Raw genomic sequence first — 15,347 nt, 5'->3', positions numbered from 1 at the left:
CATAGAGTCCTGCAAAAAACCTTGATGAGGTAGCCTAATGCCAAAAATGTGATTGCACAAAGTCTTTAAACTCTATGGAAATTTTATAATGAATATACACTGTTCCAGTTACGCCATGCTCTAAAATATTTTATCAGGTAGAAATTGTGAATAAAAACTATTTTTTTTAAATCCTTATTTAGGAAACTGACTGGAAAAGTAATTAAAAAAATACTGGTAAGAAAAGACTGGGAACCCCAAATGACATCTGGCTCTGTAAATTTCAGAATTCTGCAATGCATTTGTTGTGAACCCTGGAGTTAAAAAGGTTGAGGAGCACTGGTATAGAGAGTACAAAAGCTGTAAAGCAAAACAGTGAAAACAGCCTTAAACTAACAATGTGTACATTACAAAACACAGCCTACCTTCAATTTCTCCTCCAGGGGCTGAGATTTTGGAAATACATAAGTGTGTAGTGCCAATAACATCATTGTGGCTAGCACGATCCCTAAGAGAGTAAGTAGTTATATATAAGTATAGTTATATATATATATATATATATATATATATATATATATATATATAAGGAAGATAATTTTAACTCACCAATCTAAAATCCGTAACCTCATCTTCTCACACATGGATGGGAACTGGAGAGGAAAAAAAACTTACTAATAGATCTAATGAAGGACGTGTTATGTTGCTCTGCGAGGTGAGTGTATGTCCTTTACCCTGATGGGTAGCGTGAGGCTCTGGTTCCACTGAGGGTTGGCGTTTTTCTCCAGAATCTTGCTACTGATCTAGAGATATATGAATATAATGTCAGTTTCGCTTCAGCAACTTAATGAATACCTCATGATTAAACCAATTACAGAAGCAGAAGTACCGTTTTTCCTGCAAAGTTGACCTCCACGAATGGATCCACCAGGTTCTTTTGATTAGTTTCAACACCAAATTTCTGTTTGAAACTATCCATAAGAGTTTCATCCACTATCCGGGGAAAGAGCAGATTAAGAGATGAATCAGAGAACGCACTCATCTACACACCGACGTGTTTGATACTCACTCTGAGGCAGGTCTTCTGCCCTGTACACTTTGAGGGTAAACGTGGCTCCTGTCAGGGTAAGACCAGCTGGTCTCAACAGGTTGCTCTCTATATCCTCCTTTTCTTCCAGGCCCTGTTTCTTATCCATCTGAAATACAACATTGGTGTTTTTCAAAAAAGAAAACAATGCAATCAGGTTTTATTATTATTATTATTATTATTTTTAATGCCGAATCATGCACGATCCATCTCTCACTTACCGGAGGTTCATCACCTGCAGACAGCACAAACATGCTGACCTTTAAATAACCTCTAGCCCCTGCAGAAAGATCATCAGGGTCTGCCAGCAACAACCATTTCCTGAGAATAGCATGTCCTTTTCAGTGGAACAGAAAAAAATCATTTTAAATATAAAACACTGTGGGGCTCTTTAGCTTCAATTTTAGAGGCAACAAGACTAATTGAATTTCAAAACTGATATTTAAGACAGTGTCCAGGTCTAGAGTTTAGTTTGTTCTGAGACGCAATCAAACTGGTGCTTTTGAAAAGAGCAATTAATATCACATTACGACTATGAGGTACTTACGGTGTTCAGAATACACCGTGCCAACATCCAGCTGAAAGATAGAACAATGAAACAAAATCAGCACTATCATTAGCACAGACACATGCCTGTGACCACTAAAGAAAAAAAATACTAAAGAAATTCTGGAACTCTTTGGAAATGAGAAAAAACCACCAAACGCAGACAATGAGGAAAGAAAAATAAGAAATATGAGCAAATCTACCTTGAATTCTCCAATGAAAGAGTCTTTCCGTAGTGACTTGGAGTCGAATACCTGGGAAGGGGCATAGAGAAGAAAAAGACAGCTGAAGGATTTTGTTAAATGAAAACAGTAACATCAACTACATTCATTATGATAATAATATAACTTACGGTTATAAATATAGGCTCATCGAAAAGATCTGATGGTTTCTCAAAGAAGTTTAGAAAGAAAGTCTGAAAGTCAAGAATATATGCGTGCAATTAAATTTATTGAGTATATACATTTATTTATAACTTTTTTATTCCCCCAGTAAAAAAAAAAAAAAATGTGACCTCATCAAAAAATGGGTTATTGCCCTTCTTGATGCGTGTTCTCTTTGTCTGTCCTCCAACTGTGATCTTGACAACTGGTTTAATGTTGACACCAGGGAGCTGTCTTCCCTCAATGATGCGCAGCCGTACCTTGATTCAACATACACTGAATTAATGTTTCTATAATTACAGTCATTGATGATGACATTATTTAATAGGAAATTAAAGCATCTTTGGATATAACCACCTATTATCCATCTATATAAACGTTTCTATTATTGTTCTTCTTATTATTATTATTAATGATATAAATCTTCAAGGACATGTCATCTTCATGCTGGAATCTGCCTAATTCAGCAAGCCTCTATCAAATGAAAAATGTATTTACACCAAGAGTTTGATTAGATGCACAGCTTTTAACATCAAAAACAAAATAAAAATAAGAATTTTCTACTTCCTCCTAAAGGTATTTATTTTTCTGTCAAATGATAGATTGTTTTGTTAGTTGGATCTTATTATTTATTTAAATATATCATTCAGCAAATTTCTTGACAAATCATCCGGCTGAGATGAGAACTAATGGCTTAAATATACAGTACTTTAAGTATACTTTATGTATTTTCTTCAAATCCAAATTAAACTTTTCCTTATTCTTGGATCTGTTCTAAAAATTGTGCTCAGACATGTGTTTAATTAACATGCAGGATACATTGTCCTGCCTGGAGCAAATAAACCAATTTGAAGCCAAAATACATTTTTGACTTACTTCACCTACTTTGTATTGCCACAAGGTGGCACTCTTTTAAAAGCAGACGTGCAGCATGAACATTTAAGGGGATCCAGTGGAAAAGGTTTGACATTTAATACAGATAAATATAATTAACCACTATTAATCAACTTATTACATCTTATTTTCAAGATATTTTTTGTTGCAGCATAATAACAGAATGACGGAGATATACAAAAACATTTATTTGAGGAAATATGATGGCATATGACAAGACAAAGCAAACGGTGGCTTCACACACACACAAAAATACACACACATACACACCTGGAGGTCCTGTGGTTTGTCTGACAGGGGGGACTTGTTGTTGTTGCGTTTCTTTTTCTTAAGGCCATGGTTAAAGTTTGGTGGAGCCTTTTTGGGTGGTGCTGTAGGGGTCCCAGTGTCCTGTCCCTGGGGCCCTGGAACAGGTTCAGGCTCCTCCACCACCTCCATCATCAGCATGCTCTCAGTGTCCTCCTCGCCCATAGTGTCCAGTGAGAAAACTACATGTATACACAATTCAGATGAATCACATCACACAAATGTGTAATCAAATTGATGCAGCCCTCAGATGACAACTAGATTATTAGTGAAATCTATTTTAGGCATACTTTAACAGGGATCTCACAGCACATGTGTGTATGAATGGGAGCTACTGTATTTTCTGTGCTAGCAGACTGACCTGTAACTGTGTCCAGCTCCACTGGGGTGTGCTGGGCCTCTGGCTGTGGAGGAGGCTGGAAGATGGGAGCCATCCCTGGAGGAGGGATGTAGGAAACCTGCAGGGTTACTGTGGCCTGGAAGAGGGAACACAGATTGGAGATGTTTTGACATTTCTCAGAAAAAGTGAAGAAAAGATTTGCAATGATGCAACAATATAAAAATCTGCAACAAAAATCTACTTCCAAAAAAATATATTTGCTATTTGCACAGTTGTTTTTCAACACTAATAATAAGAAGAACTGTTTCCTGAGCTGCAAATCACCATATCAGAAGAAATTCTGAAGGGTCATGTTGGCATTACAGTAATAAATGACATTTTACAATGTAATATTAATATATTATATAAAATTATAATACTTCACAATGGCACTGTTTACTTCATATTTGATCTCTATTTTGTAGTTTTACCTTATTTAACTCTTTAAGGTTTTAAGAAACCTAATCATGCTGCTTCTATCTTTTGCTAGTCTCCTTGTTTTTTCCCTTTTCCCCTCTTTGTTCATTAATAGAGTTTTATATTTGTGTATCTGCTAAATGTCAAATTACCTAAAAGAAATACTTGATTAATTCTGAAATTATTATCAAAGTTCTAAATGAAGATGTAACTGTTTTGGGAAGAGTGGGAAAGAAAAGGGGCATGCAGGGGTTGTTTTTGAGATTAGACCGGCGGCAGGGTGATACCTTATAATGTACTTTCCTGAAATTATTTCCGGAATCAGCTATTTCAAGAGCACACGGATGAAAAGGAGCTAAGAAAACCAACTCCACCTTTCCTTCTCCTTCTTTTTGCTCCGAATCACTCAACATCAACCTACACGCAAATATACTCTTACACACAATGCCAGGAAGTGGCACTCTATTGTATAAGACCTTAAATCACATGTGGGACAGGGATGACGTGAATTTATGATGGAAAATATTCTTTTCTGTACGGATAGGGGATGCTCAGAGTGTAGTAGACATGAAGGTGGGATGTTGCCACCAACAGGAAATGTCCGAGCTGTATGTTGTTCAGTCAGTTAGCGTGAAAGTACATTTGATAGACGTTTAAGTCAGTGTAAACAGTGACGAACAGAGAAACGCACCCCTGTGCTGTTCCTTTTGGTGTCCACCAGGGACACAGTGAAAGTAGCAGCTAGGTTGGGAGAGTTGAGCACATCTCGAAGAGCGACCCGACACTCCCCCAGAAACCTGTAAAGATGCACAAAGGACTATTAAACAACTGTCATGCTATTTTAAGATTGGGATAATGCCAAGAAATAAAAAATAAACAGTCAAACCGTTACTGAGCTTAACAGTTGTGGCACATGACTATGCATCTGACCCTGAATGACAGATTTTTCAATGTCTGGCCAGCTTTTCTAAAAATTGCTGTTCTTCTGTTTCATTTTTAGGCTCAGATAAGGTTTGAAAGGAAAGAGGAGACATGCTATACCACCCTGATGCTATATCACTTCCTGTGGGCATTCCCCTCTTCCTTCCTTTTCTTTCCCTCCTCTCCTATTACTTTATTCCTTCATTATAATGATAATATTTCACCCAGTATTCAAATGTGTTACGTCTATATTGCATTCATTGACTATTTTCATCTCTGTAAGGTTTTCGTTTGTTTACTCAAGTACCAAACAGACAAAACGCAAATAATAAAATAATGCTATAACAGATTATATCAGTTTTGGCATGTAGATTATTGAGTTTTTTATTTGAGTTCTGTTTTAGTCCTTTAAAACATATTGGGTTTTGTCAAATAAATTGTCCACTACAGAAATGCAGACTTCATTACACTTGCAACACAACGAGGAAAAGATGGTTTTATTAAAATATTTTATTGGTTCCATGTTTTAAAGGCTACAATAGACTGGAAAGCCTAAAACTGTTTAACCGTTTGGAGTCAGTAGGGCTTTTTTTTTTGAAGGAATTAATACTTTTATCAAGAATGCTTTAAGGGATCAAAAGTGAAAAGTTTATAATGGTACAAAAGATTTCTATTTCAAATAAATGCTATTCTGCCAAATGCTCCCCAGTTTCCACAATCATATTAAGCAGCACAATGTTTTCAACGCTGTTAAAAATAAGAAATGTTTCTTGAATATATAAATTGTAATAATATTTCACAATGTTACTGTTATTACTGTGTTTTTACAAATTAAATGCAGCCTTGATAAGAGGCCTAACATTTTAACGGCCTAACACGGTCCACACTAATGCCACTAGTCTTTTAAACAATGGTGCATTCCTTGAATTCTACAGCTTTCCCAGCTGAATTGTTTCATGTTGACAGAGGAGTTGCTTTTGCGTAATATACTGAGGGACACGTTCGTACACTCTTATGAAAAGTAAGAGAAATAGAGACAAAATGAGAATAAAAGACTAAGAGGCCTTACCTATTCCTGCCCATTTTTTCATGGTCCTTGACAACAACATGAAGCTCTGCTGCGGATTCTAAAGGAACACCCTTCAAGTCCCACTCAAAGCCCTGAGAGAAAGAAAAGGGGATGATGAAAGGGAACAGAATAATGACTTGACAAACGTTTATAAATCTCATTATAGTAACAATAGTGGTTATATTTGCTTTATAAGTAATAATAAACATCCAATATTCTAGTAATATGCATGATTATAAGCAGCTAGTTAATAGTAAGAATAGGTCCTTAAAATAAAGTGTTACTGTAGCAATTAACCAACCTCATTCCAGACAGGATTGACATTATTTTTGATGACTTTGGTCTTCTTTTTAGTCCCTACAAATACAAGAAAAGAAAAGAAAAAAACACTAACATTTAAAAGTTTGATTTAGTAAGATTTTCTTTTTTTTTTTTAAACAAATCAATAATTTTATTCAGCAACAATCCATTAAATTGACCAATGGTGGTGGTAGCGGTAGTGTATAGTAGTGTACGTATGTTACACAGTGGTGTAATGTAATAAAGTTACATTAATAATACTTAATAACACTAAATAACTTAAGCATTTTCTGGGAGAATCTGAACTTTACCTGAGTTTTTATATTACCATCCACTTTCACTTTTACTTCACTACATTCACTTTCCTAATTAAGATTTACACTTTTACTCCAATACATTTGCCCGAACCATATTTGTTACTTACTACAAAATAAAGTCGGAAGAACACAGACTGCAATGTTTGACGAATCAGTGGTCTGGAGCTTAAAGTTAGCCTCCTAAAAAACACCCTCGCTCATGTGCAAACAAGTCTGATCAGGTTTTTAAATCACAAGTAATCATACACTTACTGACTTTATCAATAGTGACTAAGGAAAACTATCCATCATACACTATTACATGACTGAGGACCACACACGAACGTTACCAGACTTTCAAGTATTTCCACAAACTCATGTGCACCTTATTGTTAGAAGACTTTTGACAAATGAAAACAATGTGTTCTAAAATCGGTAACCCTGCAATGTTTGATATCCTCCAACTGGATAGAAACATAGTCTGAAGCTAAAATATCAGAGTCTGTGACCACAGTATTCTACACAATTTTCTATGGAATCAATCTGTCAACTCAAATCTGCAGACTGGCTCTGACTTTCGGCAACTACCGTCAACTTTTTCAGACTGTAAATCTGCAAATATCGGGGCAAATAGAATAATCAAAATTCAAGTAATTCTAAGGTTAAATTGTAGGCGTCAAATTATTTTAATCTTAATGACTCACTCGTTAACAGTGACTTCACTTTTCAAGTATTTTTTCATAGTTAAGATCATTTCAAATATAATTATTTTTAAAACAAAGCATTATTTATGCATTTGTAATACATCCATGTCCTCTCTGAGCTGCATTAAACTGAGTAAATGAATCCTAATGCCACTCCAAATGAGAACCCAGAAATGTTTTCTTATGTTGGAATGAAAGAGACTAAGTACAGGATGAAGTGCCTCTTATCTCAAACTCAAAGATATAAAATGGAAAAAAGAGTTAAAACTGAACACATCTCACTGCTCAAACTGTGTATAGAACAATTTTTTAAATGTATTTGCTCCTTTTCCATTTTGCATTTACTTGTACTTTTACTTTCAATACTTAAGTACGTTTAATATTTAAAAAATACTTTTCATACTTTAGTACAATACATATCACAAAACTTTTACCCAAGTATATTCCAAACCTTGACTTCAACTTCTACCAAAGTCATTTTATCGTCAGTTATCTATACATTTACTTAAGTGTAGCTTTCAGATTCTTTATCCACCACTGATGTTAATTACATACACAAAATCCTTTTATGAGAATTACGTTCCTGAGCATTCCTGATATATTCAAAAACTTGATTTAGATGCAAGGTTGTAAGTTATTAAAAACAATCTTTACTTAATCAAATGCGTCACTGTTTAAATTCAGAAAAATTATTTTAAAACAAAAGAAAACTATTTGTTCAGGAAAACATATTGTTAAAAAATTGCATTTAAATACATTTATGCATTTAGCAGACGCTTTTATCCAAAGCAACTTACAGTGCATTCAGGCTATCAATTTTTACCTATCATGTGTATTATCAGAAAGGGTCATACGAGGACAGTGTATCTGACGTAATATTCTGCAGTGGCTGGCCTCCAGTAAATCCATGCTGAAAATGTTTTCAGTGAGAGGAAGATGGACAATGGGTACTAATTTCCACCTGACAAATACAGCTGAAAGATTTCCACAGGGACACTGATTTGGCTTGACATTGAGCCCATATTGGTGAAGGAAAATCTATGCTCATTTGTCTGATCTAATGAGCAGACAAACATTTTTCAAGCTGTTTTGAAACCTTTTGCTACAAACAGTAGTCACACACACAAAAAAGTATGCTACCAATAGTATGCATCCATGGTACGCATGGTGTATCCATTGTAACCTTCTAAATCACCACTGGTTTGTCATGCTATAAAGTGTTTCAGGCTGAGAGCTCTGTTTATCTTCCTGTTTTGATTGGAGATTTCAAGAGGAGTGAATGAAGCAAAAACAAGCTCCTGTGGCAGAGACATGCTCAGTGGCATTGTGGGAAAACCTCTTTGCCTGCCTGAAATAGACCTGTAGCCTGAAAACCTTTGTACAAGCCAGGAGAGGACAACAAAAGAATGAGGAAAACACTGGCATGCCATGACATCCTCCACCAAAATATGACAGAAACTGGATGGAATGTTCTTAACCATGGCCCTCAAAGTCCTGGGCTTCATTCAGTGTGCATTTCAAAACACATCAGATTGGAGTCCACGGGTGGATACAATCTGAGAAATAGTCAGGAAACTGTAGCTTTGATAAATATGAGTTAAAAATAACAAAACTGAGATCCTGGAGTTTCAGGCACGATCTAAATACATCTATTCAATTTGTATTAAACACAAACTGGATGTGTGTCGCATACAGATACTGAAACAATTTCGATTTTGCCATATTGTCAGCATTAACAAAACAAACTAAACAAAACTGTTGGTTGTCAGCAACGCTAACAGTCCACCCTCCTCTGTCAATACCTTTCATTTTAAAAACACTTGCATTCTGCACAAAGTCCATCAAATTCTCATGTATCTCTCTCTTGCACTGTCTGCATATCTTGTTGCTTACTCAGAACTCAAACTAAGGACTCTGGCAGTTGGACTGGGAGGGTAATTTGCATCTGTGATGTCTATAAATGGAAATGGTATTTGATACCATGCCTGAGGAAAAAACACTTACTGCAGCTAATTTTATGTCTTCCATTCTCATCCTCTCTCCCGAACATTCACATACAACAGAAGATACACGTGTACACACACAGAACCACAAGATCACTCTGAATCAGACTAATCACAAGTAAAATAAAAGTATTTCTAACAAATTACAGGAACTAAATGAAAAACAAATAAGAAAAAGACACAGATGTGACACAATCCCAAGACCTGATGCAGTGACCTATCCTTGTTCAACTCAGAATAAAGGCCAGATCACCTGATTTTCCTTCAGTTGTGTCATTGTTTATAGAGAAGATAGAGTGACTCTAGAGTAGAGTGTGTGTTTTTGTCAGAATGAGGGGAAGCCTTTTCACATGACAAAGACGTGGAAAAAGAGATGACCATCCGTAATGATTAGAGGAAAGTCACAGCTGTTCCATGTCAAGATAACATATAACATGCACAGATAAGGGGATTAAAAGAATCTTTCCATAAAAACGTAAATAATGTAATCAACACTATTGACCACAACATTCTTTTGCATTAACTAGAAAACTTTGTTGGCATTAATGGAAGTGCACTGGCATGGTTTAAATCATACTTATATGACCACCATCAATTCGTAGCAGTGAATAAAGAGGTATTATATCGATCACAAGTGCAGTATGGAGTACCTCAAGGCTCAGTACTAGGGCTGTTACTCTTCATGCTTTACATGTTACCCCTGGGAGATATCATCAGGAAATACAGTGTTAGCTTTCTCTGTTATGCTGATGATACTCAGCTCTATATTTCTTCACGGCCCGATGAAATATACCAATTTGAAAAACTAATGGAATGCATAGTCGAAATAAAAAACTGGATGATGATTCATTTTTTACTGCTAACTTCTGAAAAAACAGAGGTGTGAATTATAGCACCTAAAAACTTGCTTGTCTTAGACATGATGGCTGCTCTGTCAATTCTTCGTCATCAGTTAGAAACCTAGATGTGCTATTTGATAGCAATCTTTCCTTATAAAGCCATGTTTCTAGCATTTGTAAAACTGCATTTTTCCATCCCAAAAATATATCTAAATTATGGCCTATGCTCTTAATATCAAATGCAGTAATGTTAATCCATGCGTTTATGACCTCATGGTTAGATTATTGTAATGCTTTATTGTGTGGTTGTTCTGCACACTTAATAAACAAACTCCAGCTAGTCCAAAATGCAGCAGCAAGAGTTCTTACTAGAACCAGGAAGTGTGACCATTTTAGCCCGGTTCTGTCAACAATGCACTGGCTCCCTGTCAAACATCGTATAGATTTTAAAATCTTGCTTATTACTTATAAAGCCCTCAATGTTTTAGCACCTCAGTATTTGAACAAGCTCTTGTTACATTGTAGTCCTCCTTGTCTGCTGTGTTCTCAAAACTCAGGCAATTTGATAATACCTAGAATATCAAAATCAACTGTGGGCGGCAGATCCTTTTCCTATTTAACGCCTAAACTCTGGAATAACCTACATTGTTCAGGAGGCAGACACACTCTTGCAGTTTAAATCTAGATTAAAGACCCATCTCTTTAACCTGGCTTACACATAACACTAATATGCTTCTAATATCCAAATCCGTTAAAGGATTTTTAGGCTGCATAATTAGGTAAACTGGAACTAGGGAACACCCAAGGTACTTGCTACATCATTAGAAGAATGGCATCTACGCTAATATTTGTCCATTTATCTCTTATTCTGAGGTCGCCATAGCCACCAGATCCAGTCTGTATCCAGAGGGTCACTACAGTCACTCGGATCCAGCCCTGAAAGACAGCGGAGACCAGGACAAGAGCCCCAGATACAGATCCCTTGTGAAGACCTCGTCTCAGATGACCACCGGGACAAGACCACAGGAAATAGATGATACTTCTGCACAATCTGACTTTGCTGCAGCCTGGAATTGAACTACTGGTTTTGTCTGGTCAGAAGAGAACTGGCCCCCCAACTGAGCCTGGTTTCTCCCAAGGTTTTTTCTCCATTCTGTCACATGGAGTTTTGGTTCTTTGCCATTGTCGCCTCCGGCTTGCTTAGTTGGGGACACTTCATTTACAGTGATATCGGTGACTTGATTGCAAATGATTGCACAGATACTATTTAAACTGAAGTGAGCTGAATGATTACATCACTGAATTCAGTGATGAACTGCCTTTAACTGACATTTTGCATAACTGACACACTGTTTTCCTAATTAATGTTGTTCAGTTGCTTTGACACAATCTTTTTTGTTTAAAGCACTATATAAATAAAGGTGACTTGACATGATTTAACAAAATTGAATCAAGTATGAATGAACAGATAAAACAAATGAAACTCAAAACAAACTCAGTGCTGTTATTGTTATCCTAAACGGTTGTTAATTGTAATAAAACTGGTATAAAATAAAATATAAAAAAATACATGAAAATTTTCAACAGAAATTAGAAAGGTTGCATTGCCACCACAACGGAAATTGATAGCTAAATAGAAATAAATGAATGAATGAATCAACTATATAACCAATGTAGCACCACAAACAATACTACTCTCTGAGGGGTGGGCTTGGTATCCAAAAAAAAGTATCCAATTGAAATTTAGAAAATCTCTGTTCTCCTTGATATTTTCCAAAGCAGTGTGCCAAGTGCTAAATAACACATGGAAGGAACTACATTGTTTCTCTCAGCATCCTGCAAAATAAAGTCATACTCAAAACAAACCTCATCTTTCTTAACTTTACTAACATCTTTATTAGCTACTGTTTACTAACTTAAAATATTTCTGTCTTAATATATCTTCTTGTTTTGTGAACATTTAGACAATCAAATAGAACCATGTTTAAAGAAAGAAGAGGATTTTGTTGCCATGGATACTCGGAATACAAAAACACATCAAGCTCATCAATCCCACATGCTCACGAACGCATGTTCCTGTACATCCCTGCGCTGGAACAGGAAAAATGGAACAATGAGAGGAACTGCCACTTAGTTTACGAGGTAGTCTTAAACTAGCGTCCGTCGCATTCATTCATTCAATGCAAAAACTAATAAAATAATGAACCAAGCTCAGATCTATCCAGAAATCGTCTAGATATAGCATTTTGCACTGATGACTGATCTGAAATGACCTTCCGTCCTATAGTAAAATTATCAAAACATTTGTTACATTTCTCCCTTTCAACAATGTCAGACTGACTGAAAAAAGGTCCCGCTAACTTGACCTCTTTCAATCTGTAAACTAATAATGTTAGTAAACAAATGCAATTTTGCTATACTTGTTTGAGATTAAAATGATCTATAAATAACATTCATGTACCCAACAGTCTAAATGACTGAAATCTGCATTCACCTCACATTTGCACCAGTTTCATGAAAGATCTTGCTTTTTCACGCCTTGAGCTGGACAGGCAATCACATGTTTGATGTCATCTCTTACCTCTGAAAGTGATGCTTGCAAGTGGGTCACTATGCCTCTCCCCTTTTTCTACATTTCTCAGATTGGTCGCCCTCTGTAACAAACACCTCAACATACTGCCTTGATGCCCAAACTCTCCAGCAAGAAGCAGGCCAAACTACCATCAGACCACAAAAGAAGGAGAGATCCCGGCAGGACCCTCACAAAGGTTGCTCTGAAGATAACCGTGTCTTGTGATCTTTAGGTCCAAAGCTTAAGATGGGTGTGATGTCCAAAATGGAACGTATCGGGGGGTTGTAAATGTCCACCACAATCCTAAAAAACAATTTCTGTTTGCGTCCTTGATAAAGGGTCCGAACTGATAAATGTTATCACAATCTTCACTTGCAAGCACTTCTTACATGTGTACACAGAGAATGTCTTGTAGGAACTTACGGAGCCAAACTTACTGTGGACCACACTTTCCTCTCCATTTGACCCAGCCCATAACTCAAGAGGAAATTTAAACATTTCCTGCAACTTGTGCTTCACTCTCATCATCTCTCTTTTCTTAATAACCTTTTAATTGTAATATAAAACATTAAGGAATATAAAATCACTGTACATTTTAAAAACGTGTATAATTCAGTGGACTTTTAAGAACATCATCCTGTGACAATTAGTGTAATTGTGTATAGTGTAGATTTAATGGCACTAGATTTAATTGCCTACAAAAATACTGAAATCCCCTCATCTATGCATTTCCAAACATTGGTTAGAGTTATTTTATTATGTCAGTATACTGTACTTCAAGAGTCTTTGCTGTCTCTGTGTAGAGTTCTTACTTGTTAGCTGACATTTCCAGGCAAGGAGCACCACCTACTGCCATGACTCAGATTTCTGAAGCCTGAACACATATCTTCCTGTCTCCTAAAGCTTGTTTTGTTTTTACATTAAGATACATTTTTCAACTAGCTTAATATGCAGAAGCTTCACTATCGCATCACTGCATAGGCATAACTGAAGATAAAATAGATTAGGCTAGCTCACTCATTAAAAAAGATTTAAAGTTCTTTTAATACAGGTTTATTATACAATGAATTGTATGCCTGCCTATAATTAAAATTATTAACACTGCAATCATCAATAAAAAAGCTTAAGGCCTATTTCAAGCACCGACTTTTTTTTTTAAAAAAGAAGAAGAAAAAAATTGTTTAACACGAAAAAGCCTATGTTTCTTCTCTTTATTTAGTTTTTTTTTTTTTTTTTTTTTTAAATAGCCTATGTTCAGGCCACAAGAGAAATATTAAGGGAGTAAATTTTAACATTCAGCTATATAGGCTACCATTATCAGCATATGAAGTAGATTCGTCTCGTGTCCTCTCTGAGAGAATATGGACCGTTAATGCAACATTAGACGCCTAAAGCACCGTTTCTGGTGAATCTTGCGCAAAGTTTTCACTTTAACATAGCTATCTCTGCTTGTGTCTGTACTGGTATATGTTTGCCTCATGATTCAGTAACAACAAACCCTTTATTGAGCAAACAAACTGCATTACCAAAGAAACACAGAGGGTATTGACCCTGAGGGAGACTGAGCTCCTGGTGGGGGGGCAAGAAAATATTAAAACAAGCAGCTGCTTGATCAGTCAGGATCAGACATACTGTACACTACCTTTCAAAAGTTTGGGGGTGGTAAGATATTCTTTTAATAATTTTGGAAAAAGTCTCTTATGCTCACCAAGGCTACATTTATTTGTTCAAAATACAGCAAAACAGTACTATTGAGAAAAATTATTACAATTTAAAATACCTGTTTTCTATTTTAACCTATTTTAAAATGCAAGTCTTCTATTTCTATTATATATATGTTTTATTCTCTTTGTCAGATTTGTCAACATCAAATGAATGTGAAATGCCCCTCAGATCCATCTCTGATGAATTATGGGTCCCTAAAAGCTTTGAATCTAAAGCAACAAGGAGCCCCACATTGAACCAGACTGTGATGACACAGCATCTCTTAGAAACACTGAGCAGATCTGCAGCACTCTTTCATACACGCATATTCCAAGTGCAACTGGACACCCATAAATATACACAAGAGTGGGACAGAGAGACTGCAACTGCTTTGACAATAATAGCCTGATTGATGGAATGTGCAAAGGAGGAAGACTGACAACACGACAGTGAGAGAAGACAATGACTGTGATTGTGCAGAAAAGAAATATTCTAGTAAACTCTTTACAACATATCTTTCAGAAAACTGCTCTCTCATTCATCCTGGTCTGGCCCCTACCTTCATAAGTGACGGTGCAGTAGGTATCGCTAATGTCCTCATCATGCGTCAGCACATTCTGGGCACAGAGAATAAATACGCGGAGCATGGGTGGACAGTGGTTATGGCAGGATCCGCTACTAGTGACAACAGCAGCGCACTGTGGTCCCACACAGAGATGGACCACTGGGGGGGGTTGGGGGGGTCTAGATCCCAGATAAGTCCCAAAGAATCAGCCTGGTTTTCACTCCAAGACTAGAAAATGATAAGAGATGACAGAAAGAAGATAGTCGAGAGAAGTAGAAAGAAAGAGAGAAAAGCTCTGCCACAGACTGCACGTTTAGGAGCACAGTCTGATGGGACGGTAGCTGGTGTGGTTGCTCTGCTCCCCCTCTTTCTAACAGACTGCACAC

At 36.5% G+C, this 15,347-nt stretch overlaps 1 protein-coding gene across 9 annotated transcripts in view; it reads right to left on the bottom strand.

Moving 5' to 3' along the window:
• Positions 1 to 15,347, bottom strand: part of LOC113052082 (dysferlin-like) — a 73,825-nt gene extending 58,478 nt beyond the window's left edge. For 5 of the 9 annotated variants that reach the window (XM_026216386.1, XM_026216389.1, XM_026216390.1 and 2 more), the window contains exons 1-16: positions 12,702 to 13,127; positions 6,280 to 6,335; positions 5,979 to 6,070; positions 4,680 to 4,785; positions 3,554 to 3,668; positions 3,157 to 3,374; positions 2,124 to 2,252; positions 1,962 to 2,024; positions 1,813 to 1,863; positions 1,611 to 1,641; positions 1,285 to 1,400; positions 1,046 to 1,172; positions 866 to 969; positions 711 to 779; positions 586 to 629; positions 405 to 487 (exon numbers count right to left, since the gene is read on the bottom strand). In XM_026216386.1, the coding sequence (XP_026072171.1) occupies positions 405 to 487; positions 586 to 629; positions 711 to 779; positions 866 to 969; positions 1,046 to 1,172; positions 1,285 to 1,400; positions 1,611 to 1,641; positions 1,813 to 1,863; positions 1,962 to 2,024; positions 2,124 to 2,252; positions 3,157 to 3,374; positions 3,554 to 3,668; positions 4,680 to 4,785; positions 5,979 to 6,070; positions 6,280 to 6,335; positions 12,702 to 12,795 (1,498 nt within the window). In that variant the 5' untranslated portion in view covers positions 12,796 to 13,127. Of the gene's footprint in view, positions 1 to 404; positions 488 to 585; positions 630 to 710; positions 780 to 865; positions 970 to 1,045; positions 1,173 to 1,284; positions 1,401 to 1,610; positions 1,642 to 1,812; positions 1,864 to 1,961; positions 2,025 to 2,123; positions 2,253 to 3,156; positions 3,375 to 3,553; positions 3,669 to 4,679; positions 4,786 to 5,978; positions 6,071 to 6,279; positions 6,336 to 12,701; positions 13,128 to 14,955 lie in introns of those variants that run through there. The other 4 variants (XM_026216388.1, XM_026216395.1, XM_026216393.1 and 1 more) reach the window with 3 other exon arrangements.

This window comes from Carassius auratus, chromosome 32 (genome assembly GCF_003368295.1).
Source record: "Carassius auratus strain Wakin chromosome 32, ASM336829v1, whole genome shotgun sequence".
NCBI classification, from domain to species: Eukaryota; Metazoa; Chordata; class Actinopteri; order Cypriniformes; family Cyprinidae; genus Carassius; species Carassius auratus.
Note: the sequence above shows the minus strand (reverse complement) of the source record. Positions and strands in the feature narration are given on the sequence as shown.